This window comes from Rhinoderma darwinii, chromosome 7, assembly GCF_050947455.1.
Source record: "Rhinoderma darwinii isolate aRhiDar2 chromosome 7, aRhiDar2.hap1, whole genome shotgun sequence".
In the NCBI taxonomy this organism is placed as follows: Eukaryota; Metazoa; Chordata; class Amphibia; order Anura; family Rhinodermatidae; genus Rhinoderma; species Rhinoderma darwinii.
In genome coordinates, this window is record NC_134693.1 from 41,462,653 (window position 1) to 41,475,468 (window position 12,816).

At 40.1% G+C, this 12,816-nt stretch overlaps 1 protein-coding gene across 1 annotated transcript in view; it reads right to left on the reverse strand.

The window, feature by feature from the left end:
* Positions 1 to 2,155: 2,155 nt before the first annotated feature.
* Positions 2,156 to 12,816, reverse strand: part of LRRC8D (leucine rich repeat containing 8 VRAC subunit D) — a 54,342-nt gene continuing 43,681 nt past the window's right edge. Inside the window, exon 2 of the mRNA XM_075833244.1 lies at positions 2,156 to 5,171. Within this exon, the coding sequence (XP_075689359.1) occupies positions 2,602 to 5,169 (2,568 nt within the window). The 5' untranslated portion in view covers positions 5,170 to 5,171 and the 3' untranslated portion in view covers positions 2,156 to 2,601. The remainder of the gene's footprint in view (positions 5,172 to 12,816) is intronic.

Genomic DNA, 12,816 nt, shown 5'->3' on the forward strand with positions numbered 1-12,816 from the left:
CTCCGCATATAAATTTGTTTGCGTAACAATAAGATTTACAAACTCATTTGAAAAAAAGAGTTTGAAAAAACTTAGATCATCAAGACCCGCTGTGTCTACATGAATCCCTGAAGTAGCGTTAAATTCTAGAACTTGGGGGGTATAATTAACGGGGGGAACCCAGAAATGTTCGCTATTATCAGGGTAGACTTGATGGCGGCCCACTTCGTGACTCTGAGGAATTTCCTCATCATCGCTGGAAGATGAAAGAATAAATTCAGATCCGTCACTAGCGGATTCAGTATCAGAGCACAGCATTTCGTATGCCTCTTCCGCTGTATATGATCGCTTTGCCATACTGCCCTTTATATATATTTTTACACGTGTAAAACTGATACAGCAAAGAGTGTTTGTATCTCTCTATAGTAAAATTAATCTGTTACAATAAACTGTATTGTAACAGTGAACTATATAATTTGAAACAATTTTTTTTTAACTTTTTATATATATATATATATATTTATTTATATTTTTTTTTTTATTATTTTTTTTTTTTAGAAAACCTCCCTAACTATTCCTAGCCAACTATCCCTATCTACCTATACAATTATATCAGACTAACCCCTAATAATCTAAACCTGTATGTGATCCCTAAATTCACTATCAGTAAAATTTCTATCTCTCTGTCTCTCTCTTTCTCTCTCTCTCTGTCTCTCTCTCTCTCTCTCTGTCTCTCCCTCTCTCTCTCTCCTATCTCTCCTCTCTATTCTATCCCTGTCTCTCTCTCTCTCTCTCTCTCTCTATTATTATAATTATTATTTTTTTTTTTAAAAAGAAGCTCCCACAAGTAGAAGCACAAGAAGGGAGCAGGGAGCAGGTAAACAGCGGCAGTGGAGGGGTTAATGTGGGGTTAAATTTGCTGGATCGACAGGTGAATTCACACTGTCGCTGGGCACGTCTGATCTCTTCACTTCTCACTCTCGGACTGAAGAGATCAGACGCTGACAGACGCTGACAGCCCAGTTGCTGTTGTCATGCGCTGTAATTGGTCAGTCACAGAAGACTGACCAATTACAGCGATCGTCGTCAGGGGACCGCTATTATTGGTCCCCTGCCGTGTTACTGTGTCGATCAACTGTCATAAACAGTTGTCGGCACATTTCTGTCACCTTGTCTTTTGACAGGGTGACAGAAATTAGCCAGGACGCACCAGTACGTCCATGTGCTTTAAAGCACTTCAATGCAGGACGTACTGGTGCGTCCTGGTGCGCTAAGGGGTTAATGACCAGCTCAATTTTTCTGTTTTTGCCTCTCTGCGTTTCAGCAGCCATAACTTTTTTATTTTTTCATTGACGTGGCTGTATGAGGCCTTGTTTTATGCGAGAGAAATAGTATTTTTTTTTCTCCACAGTTTGGGGGTAAAAAAAAAATTTTTTACGGCGTGAATAGAGGAAAAAGCGATTCTCGGAATAGTTTTTTTGGTTTATTTTTTTATCCCGTTCACGTTTCACGCTAAATAACCCATTAGATTAATTCTTCAGGTTATTACGGTCGTGTAGATATCTAATATGCGTAGGTTTTTTGTTTTTATTTAGTGTAGGGGCAATAAAATGTATTTAATGCAACATAAATACTCTTTTTGGAACTTTTTTTATTTATTTATTTGTTTTGTTACTTTTTTTTTTTTTAATCCCATCAAGGGATAACTTTATTTGGAACTTTATTTTTTACTTGCAATGTATTAGCATACTTCTGTGTCACAGGCTGCTGATCGGGCAGCACATAGTGTGCCCGAACAGCAGGCACACGGAACAGACAGCCCTGGGGTCCTTTGTAGGTCCCCAGGGCTGACTGCAGAGGGATTCCCCAGTGTTTCATCGCATCACTGGAATCCCGGTGATGCGATCAAAGAGGGGAATTCCCTTTGATCATGCCGCGGTCACGGACCGCGGTAATCAAAGGGTTGAACAGCTGGGGTCCGAATGTTTGCCGACCCCAGCTGTGTTCAGGAGGCTGCTCTAAGATCAGGAGCTGTTAGTAACAGCTCCTGCTTAGGAGGATGAGCGCTCACACGAGCGCTCATCAGCCTGATCTGCAGCGACGCCAAAAGACGTCTCTGTAGACTAAGCACCCGCACCGCCTGACGTCAAAAGAAATAAAAATAAACCAAAAACAGTCTGGGAATAGTACTTTATGTGCTTCAGTCATGTATGAATGTATAAAAGATAAATGTATACAATCTTTTTTTTTTCAAAATAAATCAAACCATTATAACCAAAAATTTAATACGCATCTGATCTATAAACATGTGGGCATACAGGTAATTTGTAAACATCCAGATAGGAATATCTTCAAATCACATAAGAAAACAGAATTTTTTTTATTCGCGAATCTCTGCAAAATGTATAAATTGATTGAGTTACGTGAATAAACCTGCATTAATTAAAGACAATTATTTGCTCGTCTACTGAACGATGGAAACTCTAAGTAAACAGACCGTCCAACAAAAAGTTGCTTGTATTCTGCAAAGTAGATTGCGCCTTTTTTTCCCACATAATACTTGTATACTCTGAGAAATAAAAATATCTGTCAAAATATTTGTTCCGTAAATAGCCTATTTGTTTATATCCCATTAGCAAAAGGTGCATTTATATCCAGGTTTAATGCTTCCTTCACCTCCGATGGTAAAGCATCAAAAAGATGGTCTTCAACCACCAGCCCACTTTTCTTGAGAAGGCGACACTGAACGATTTGAGAAGGCAAGCGATCGAGGCAATTTCCCTTTAATTCTAGATGCGTGAGTTGTACTAGATGTCCTATCTTCTCCGGTAAAGATGTGATACAGTTCTGGCCCAAGCATAAAGTTCTGAGTTTGATGCATTTAAACAGTGTCTTTGGCAAGATGTCCACTTTATTCCTGGTAACATACAAGTACTGAAGATTCTGAAGTAAGCCAATCTCCAACGGAATGATCGAAATGCAATTGTAGCTCACATCCAGATGCCGCAGTTTCTGCAGGTGGAACAGCGCTACGGGCAGCGTCTCAAGTTTGTTGTTTGATAAATACAGAGACTCCAAATTTTTCACTTGTGAAATAGACTGGGAAATGCTGACTATTTTATTGTGCCACAGTTTCAAACAAGTCAGTCTTTTTAAGTGCTGAAAACTTATCACCTCTTCTATAGTACGGATGCTATTAAGCTTAAGATCCAGCTCTTGCAGGTTGCTCAGACTGAATATAGCATGTGGTATTCTCTCCAATTCACAATTGTGGAGTTCCAACTCGGCTACATTCATCATCTTTTTAAGGCTATTTAGAACAACCAGCTTGGTGCCATCATTATGAATCACAAGCTTGGTTAGATGAGGAGCCACATCGGTGATATTTGATGGCATTTTGGTCAAATTGCTCTTAACATAAAGAACCTTTAGATGTCGTAACTCTCTTAAAGACTCAAGTCCAATCATTTTATTGTTCTCCGAGTTTAAATTGCCCATCAAGTATAACTCCCGAAGATTTTTCAACAAATAGACCCAGGCAGGTATTTCAGCCACATCGGTAAATTTCACATGCAGGCACTTCAAATTGTCTCTTAGAAAGCTAAATGCCGTCTGTTCCACCTTCGCGGGGCAGTGGTAAAGATGCAGCTCTTGAAGAGCAGTCATTTGAGAAATTTTTGCAGGAATTTTAGCCTCTGGAATAAGTTCAAGTCTTAGAACTTCAAGATCAGTCAGCTCAAACACAGCATCTGGAACTCCGGAAAGCATGAACAGATGTAGCTCCTGTTTGTCCTGCGCATTTCGAGAAATGTGCTGCCTAAGTTTTTCGAAGGTCCACTCATGGTTCAAACTAATCTCACGCAGTTTATTTTCACTAACCTCCGATAAGAAGACACCAAAGCGCTTGGAGTATAACTGGTCATATTGGTCCACCATATGTAAAAGAAATGCAAAATCATTTTTAACATCAGGAATGTCACTAAAACTACTTTCCTCTCTCACTTTTTCGAAAGAATATTCCTTCAGAGGTCGTCTGAAAAGCCAAAACAAAGTGTATATACAGACAAGGCCATAAACACAAATAAGGGCAATGTAGCTGATGAGAAGCTTCTTCAGCATAAAAGCCATGTTATGTGTGCACTCAAATGCTGTATATCCCGTGAGGTGCTCCACATTAGGGGTGCAGACATGTTTGAAACTAATTGCAGTTACAAAAGTCAAGGTGTAACAAAGAATAAAAATAAACTTCACCGTTTTAACGACAGTTTGAACAACATAAAGTTTATAAATTAAATCACTGTCTTCAACATGAGCACGAAATTTCCGAACTTTTTCAAAAAGAGCTTTTGCTTGCTCGCCATCTTTTTTGTCTAAGATGGTCATTCCAGGCACCTCCCCTACTGGCTTGTCTGCTGAGAACTTTAACCCAGATTTACTGATCATTGGAGTACTGGGGCTTGGACTTCCCTCCTCACTACTATTTGAGAAATGCTTACGGAGTGATTGAGCACCAGTTAGCCTCTGTTTATTCTCTTCCGAGTCCTCACATGCCGTCTCGGACAGAGCTTTTGTTGTCCAAGGAGATTCAAAGCACTTGCCAAGTATGGAGACAAAATGTTCAATTTTTGAGCAGGTCTTTGGATATTTAAACCAGAAATTGCTGCTGACCATTAATATAATCGTATGTATAAGTGCAAGGTATGGGAAATATTTGGAGTACCATGGAAGTGCCACATGATAGCACATTTGGTTGATAAATATATACTGTTGATAATCCAGATTTGTTTTTCTTCCTCCGGGGCTATTTGCCACTTTATTAAGACTCTGAATAGAAGGAGTTGGATTAATCAAAGAGTCTGTCTGTACTCTCGAATGTGTCTCAAGTTTAACTTCAGGTGAGGTACTTAGCCATTGTTTACTCGCCGATGTTGTTGTAGTTTCTTCAAATTTAGAAGACCCTTGTGGATTGATCTGTCCTTCTATGCTTGCTGGAGCTGTTGAACATACCGCGGATTCTAACTTTGGTAAACACACAACCTGATCTTTGGTTAGTTGCATGGTGCCAGCAAAGATGGCTACCATGAGCATAACCACCGCCAAATAATCCATGAACACGTCCCACCATGGCTTCAGAATCCGATAAGTGGGCTGTATGTCATTAAGTGATGCAACTTCTGAAAGGGTGAACATTCCTAAAATAGAAAACACAAAGCCAAGTTAGCAAATGTTCTACATGTATTATTACTTTCAGACAATGGAGACTTTATTTCAGTAATATGTGGAAATAAGTACCAAAGTAAGCATTGAGAAACACCCTCACTTGGGTCGAAACGTCGCTATTTATGGTGGAATAAAGACACTCTTTTTGGTACTTTGATACCTGTGTGTGCTCCGGTTTTTCTATCTACTTGTGTCTATGTGGAGTTGGACTGGCTACAACTTGACACTGCTTGCACCGACTGAAACCTTTTCCTGTTTAATGCCCCTCATGGATTTTTCTGGGACTGTGACGTGCTGCTGATTTCTCTTTGGCTCCCCGTAATCATACATTTATCAGGATATGTGAAAAATATTTGTCGTGGGATAACCCCTTTAAAGGGGCTGTATGTCATTAAGTGATGCAACTTCTGAAAAGGTGAACACCTGTGTGCTGCGGTTTTTCTATCTACTTGTGATTACGGGGGAACCCCCCCACTTGGCCACCTCTGTCAGTTCCTTTGAGTGTAACGGTAATTATGCATGCGCACTACCGATCCATTCAAACTCCTTCGGTAGGGGGGCTCGGGATCCCCGTTCTAGCAATCGGTGGCAGTCTCAGCAGTGGGGCCTCTAGCAATCATACATTGATCACCTATCCTGTGGATAGGTAATAAATGTCTGTGGGGGAATAAGCCCTTTAAAATAATCTGATGGTCATGATCAAACTAAAAGTATATCACCACAAAACAACACTGTTCTACATATTAATTTATATAGGCTATAAAAATACAGTTAACACTCAAAGTCTCAAACGTGCACTACGAGAAGAGTAATGCCAGTATTGTACAGCAATAATTAGAGAGATATGCTCCGTGTCCGGACAGGTTTACACTTGGCAGTGCAATGGCATTTTATGGTTGTTTTGCCAGACGTTACATGAAAGCGAAGATGTCAGATGTCTCTGCAGTGCAAGTCTTGAGGAGACATCTGCCTAATCTTGGAACCTCAACTGCCGGTGCCATCCTTCTCTTTTTCATCAGAAAGGGGAAGGATTGCTCAGTCACTCCGATTTTTTACAAAATGTTGTTATTGGCATTTGAGCAATGGTTGTCAGACATGCTGGTTGTCAGACATGCTGGTAATCCCCCTGAAATGGCGCAATCATTAGATCAGGCACTAAACTTGTGTCGTCTATGGCAAACATATATTATACCTACATAGGTGAAAGACGCCTTTTCTCTGCATGAATTTGTTAATTTCCCTTGAAACCATCAATAAAACACAGACACATTTTCATGCGAAAAATAAGAGATTTTTCACGTGGGATTGCATTCAGATTAATTGTTATGTTCAGCACTTTTAAAATGTTAATGCATTGGATGGTAATAGATTTTGACCCCTGAGAGAACAAAACACAGTGTGTGAGCGCCAATAAAAGCCTTACTGTTCTTCTCTGTGGAATGAGAGGTGTGGTCCATACAGAAAACGTCCACAGCCCGTCTTTGTTTGGATTTAAATATGAATGGACGAAAGTGACCTACAAAGCTATGGACAAAGGAAATCTCTCTCTCTCCAGAATTACCAGTGGAAATATATGTTTCACACAGCTATTTCTCATAATTCCCTCCACATGCTATAGAAAGCTTTTTTAATGCTAATGCCCAGGTTTTGTTTATAATAAAGAGATGCCAATTGCAAAGGGCAACTACCCAAAGCACAGCAGAAAATTCTTCACAGAGAGGTGCAATAATATAATTCAGCTGCAAGACCATATGCCTAAAATATTACCCTACAGATTTATACTAGCAATCCTTTTAGAGAGGCTCTGTCGCCACATTATAAGTGCCCTATCTCCTACATAATATGATCGGTGCTGTAATGTAGAGAACAGTGGTTTTTATATTGAAAAATGATCATTTTTGACAAAGTTATGACCTATTTTAGATTTATGCAAATTAGTTTCTTAATGCCCAACTGGGCAGTTTTTAACTTTTGACCAAGTGGGCGTTGTAAAGAGAAGTGTATGACGTTGACCAATCAGCGTCATACACTTCTCATTGTTCCTGCCCATTGTTACAGTGTGATTGTGCAGTGAAAGAAGCTGGGCTGGAACAATGAGAAGTGTATGACGTGGAACAACCACAGTGCACGTTACATTATCGGGCATAGGAAATTCTCAAATGATTATCATTACACCACACAAGTTATGATAATGAACTCATCTACCAAAATACAGAATCTGTAAAACAAAATAATAGAATGGATTTCCATCATTTTTACATGTTCTAATAATAATATATATGGTTGCTGACACATGCTACACAAGTATTATAAATGACTATATGTATACAGGTAAAGGGGCAGTTCCGTTTGGACAACCTCTGTTCATCTGATTGGTACAACCGACACCATGGGATGTACAGCGGCGGAAACCCCATGTGACTGATCTACAGTAATAGGCAAGTGCTTCTATCTACTGTACCACAACTCCCTTTCATCCTACATAAGGCCCCATGCACAAGACCGTATTTTCATCTATCCGTAAATACTGTCCGTAGTCATGCGTATTTATGCGTGTGAATAAATACGGTTCGTATTGCACCCGTATTTGACCCATATATACGGATCCGTAAAAAAAACGGAAGGTTGCAAACGATGTCACCGACATTTCCGTAAATACGGACGGTTTACGGATGCACATCCGTAGCCGTCCGTATTTACGGAAGCGCCTATAGGGTTCTATGGGAGAGCCTGTGCCGTAATTACTGACAAGAATAGGACAGGTTCGATCATTTTTTCTGCACAGACACCCATCAGTAAAAATACTGAAAGGTATCCGTGGCCAATAGAAATGAATGGGTCCATAATTACGGATGAAATATACGGTCGTGTGCATGGGGCCTTAGGCTAAGTAGCAGGGCCCTATCTCTTTTTCTCTCAGTGGTTGTAGAAGATTTCTGGCATAAATTGTTTATAATGCCATTATTATGTACTTTGTATTCTCTGATTGTATAGCGTTGGGGAATATGTTGGGACTATGTACATAAATATTAGTTTAATAAATATTGGTTCCTTCTTAATAGGTTTTTTGGTAGCAGAGTAAGTTGAACTTATAAAGTATACAACATCATGTATGAGTAAGGCCCTGTTCATCCCGCGTTATGGTCTCCGTTTTAATGTGTTGGTTGGGAAAATCTCCCGACGTATACGTTAAACGCAGGCTTTGCCGGATGCCATACAGACACAGAGAACAGTGAGTGGGACATGACTAATGGAGGGTACTTAGTCCTGCCTATCTCACTGTACTCCATGTCTGTCACTTAAAGGTGCTCTGTCACCAGATTATCAAATACCCATCTCCTATTGAATGTGATGGGCGCTGCATTGTAGATAACAGCAAAGTTTTTTGTTTTTTTTTAAAAACGATCATTTTTGCCCAAGTTATGAGCAATTTTATATTGAGCTTTTCAATTGACAACTGGGCGTATTTTTTCGTGTATTTCCAACTGGGCGTGTATTGTGTTTCCTTTCACTGCACAATCACACTGTGCTGTGGATCATGCTGGGCTGGAACAATGAGAAGTGTATGACACTGATTGGTCACTGATTGGTCACTGATTGGTCATCGTCATACACTCCTCTGTACAACACCCAGTTGGTAAAAAGTAAAAACAAGCCCAGTTGTCCATTGAGAAACTCATTAGCATAAATCTAAACTAGCTCATAACTTGCTCAAAAATGATCGTTTTTCAAAATAAAAACCACTGCTGTTCTCTACATTACAGCGCCAATCAGATTATGTAGGAGATAGGGCACTTATAATCTGGTGACAGAACCTCTTTAATATCCCTCCCCTAGTCATAAAATCCTAAGTGCTTTAAAGATTTAGAGGATTGAGTCTATAACCGTTAACTGTTTAATGGGTACGTACATATATTGTATATTATATGTTATTGCTGATTGCTGATCCAAACTACCATCAGAAGGGTGCACTGCATACATAGGAAGGCGCATTATTGTGTGGCCACAGCAGAGTTCCGAAAGAAGATCACAAGGTCCTTCATTGAATACCATGCACGCTTTGAAATGGTTCCCTCAAAAGGGTGGGTAGTGTGTATGTGATAGATGCTCCTTCTTAAAGGGGTCTGCCTGACCACAGATTGCCCAGAATTACTGTTTAGATGCTGTGAAATATTTATAGTTTAGTCAATTTAGTCAATTTGGTTTAGAATACAGGATCTTGAATCACACACTCGTTCTTCTATACTAGTGAATCTGTGACAGCTGGAGACCCAAGAAAGCAAGCAGAAGCAATATTTTTAACCTCTGCGCTCTGAATTGCATCATACACTACATTCAACAATCTCTGTATACAGAAGTGTCATACCCTGTATGGTGATTATGTAACTGACCACATGATCAACGGATACAGCACCAGGCACCAGATTAGCTCTGACTGTGACAAATAAATGGTTAAGAATAGACCTCTGGAAAACATTATAAATTGTGTAAAGGCACAGCGTGTAAAAATCGCCTACTGTATCCTCTGTTGCATCACCCACTTCAGAGAAAAAGGGCTCATCTACGTATCTCATTTATAGGGAAAATTGAAATATCTAAAGAAGCACTGGTATGGAAAAGTGATTGATTTCAAAAAGGCTATGTCGACAATGTATTAGGATATAGTAGTATATTAGTACATCGTACCTCCAAACTGTCCCGGATTCAGCGGGATAGTCCCGGATTACCGGCTGTGTCCCTCTGTCCGGTGGTATGTCCCGCTGTCAACTGTATCTGCATCCTCAGGACGCAGATACATTTGAACCCAATGCTGAAGCAGGGAACCGTCAGCTCCCTTCTTAAGCATTTGTTCAGAGCGGAGGAGCAGAGGGAGGAATTACTGTATGGTGCAGCTGTGGGGTCATTATACTGTATGGTGGCAGCTAAGGGGGCATTATACTGTATGGGGAAGATATAGGGGCATTATACTGTATGGGGCAATTGTGGGGGCATTATACTGTATCGGGCAGCTGTGCGGGCATTATACTGTATGGTGGCAGCTAAGGGGGCATTATAATGTATGTGGCAGCTAAGGCGGCATTGTACTGTATGGTGGCAGCTAAGGGGGTATTATAATGTATGTGGCAGCTAAGGTGGCATTATACTGTATGGGCAGCTGTGGGGGGAATTATACTGTATGGGCAGCTGTGGGGGGGCATTATACTGTGAGGCAGCTAAGGGGGCATTATACTGTATGGGGCATTCTACTGTATGGGGCAGCTATGGGGGCAATATGCTGTATGGGGGCATTATACTGTATGGGGCAGCTATGGGGGCATTATACTGTATAGGGGCATTATACTGTATAAGGGCAGCTATAGGGGCTTTATGCTGTATGAGGCAGCTATCGGGCATTATGCGGTATGGGGGAATTTGGGCATTATACTGCATGGAAGCATCTGTGTGGGCATTATACTGCATGGGAGCATCTGTGTGGGCGTTATACTGTATGGGGGCATCTGTGTTGTCTTTATACTGCATGGGTGTGTCTATGGGTGCATTATACTGTATGGTGGCAGCTATGGGTGCATTATACTATATGGTGGCAGCTATGGGCGCATTATACTGTATGGTGGCAGCTATGGGTGCATTATACTGTATGGTGGCAGCTATGGGAGCATTGCACTGTATGGTGTGAGCTAGATGGCATTATACTGTGGTGGGGCAGATATTTGGTATTATACTGTGTGGGAGGCACTATGGGATCATGATACTGTGTGGGCTGAACCGGGTGTGTATGGGCGGGGAATGGGAGAGATTAGAGGCGTGTATTTAAAGGAAAAAAAATGCTTCTTTGTGATCTACCTCTTTGTGATTTTTCAAAGTTGGGTGGTATGGTACATTAGAAGTTTAAAATACACATGTCAAATAGTAATCCCTTCATGGGATTTTAAAAAAATAAAAAAATTAATAAGGGGTTATTTAGAAATAAAATACGGTACATTTTCTTGCCTATACATTACATAAAAACAGAAAATCTACACTTATTAGGTAATTAAATCCATAGAAAAGAGAGACACGGGAAAGAGAGACATGAATGGTGACCATCAATTTTTTTCTATATTCACGCCGTAAAAACAAAATTACACAGTAATTTATACGTACCACAAACAAACAAAAAAAGTTATGGCTGCTGAAATGCAGAGAGGCAAAAATGAAAAAACGTAGCTGGTCATGAAGGCCCAAACATGCCGAGTCATTATGGGGTTACGGTAGAGAACCTATTTACAACACACAATTTTTCCAACAATGCCAGTAAAAATGACCAGCCACTTATTGTGATGTGATTGTATACAAGTTATATTATAGCTTCAATGTGTATGCAAAATATCTTCCCATGTAAGTGAATTATCGGAACGTTCTTTTCATCATGGGGCAAATTATTTTGTGTAAATTAACCTTTTGTTGCTATGCAACCAGAATTTGCCCATTTCTCACCCAACACAGTCCACTTATATCATTAAAATGTACCAAAACCTGAGCAGTCTTCGTATTTATAAAAGTTTCTTAATCATTTTTGCAGCAATATGCAGGATGGCTGAACCGCAGTATTAATCCCAGCTTGTAATGGACTTAAATTAGCGGACCACCACAGGTCACATATAAAATACAAGAGATCTTGAACGGAGCACAGATGCAGTAATCTTCTTGTGCTAAGCTGAGATTAGTGTAATGCATTAAACCATAAAAAGAATCCGCTAATAGTTTTCTATATTCCTACAGGCAAAATAACATACAGACACCAAATTACTCCAGGATATCCACCACTTGAGGAAAAGACACCATCACCTTACAGGAACATTGACATTTCTGTTCATTTTGTGTAAATGAATCCTGAAAAATACCAAGAAAAGTTGTGCGTCAAAGAAAAACTGCTAAACCCAGACCCCACTCCTACCAGTTCTACTGAACCAAACTTAGATCCCCATAGGGTTTTATGATGATCTCTGTTCGTTCTGGAGAGCTGCAAAGGGTCTAGGTTTTGGTTTCCATAAATGTCTCATGGATGTAGACCCCACCTCTGGAACCCCCACGTATCTAAAGAATAGTGGTCTTTTGATTCCCGTTCTACCTGGTGAGGAGACTAGCCATATTTGTTTATAGTGGGACAAGTCTACCCTAGTCATAGGTTTCCTGCGTATTAAAAGGGATTTTTGTCTTGTAAAAGTTTTATTAAAAAAATACAAATCTGCAGACCTCTGAGATGCAATGTAAAGGGTTAAAGAAAAACTGTTTAAGTTCTATAAAGTAATAATTTTTATGATCTGCTTGGCATCTCCAGCCTTCTTCTGCCAGGCCTCCAGGGGGCTTCAGGTTTTTTTCTCCTATAGGACAGCAGAGCTGTCGGTCTATGGATACTTGCCACCAGCACCACCATTGATGACCATTTCGCCACTATAGCGTTTCTTTCATATAACATCGTACTCCATGTGCTACACTTGTGTTCCTCTCTATGTTTACCAACATTTTTATAGAAAAACGTAGACTACTGTTTCTGTTAACGGGGTATTCCCAACCAACACATTTATAACATATACACAATATATGCCATAAATGTGTAATAAGGATGGGTCCCAC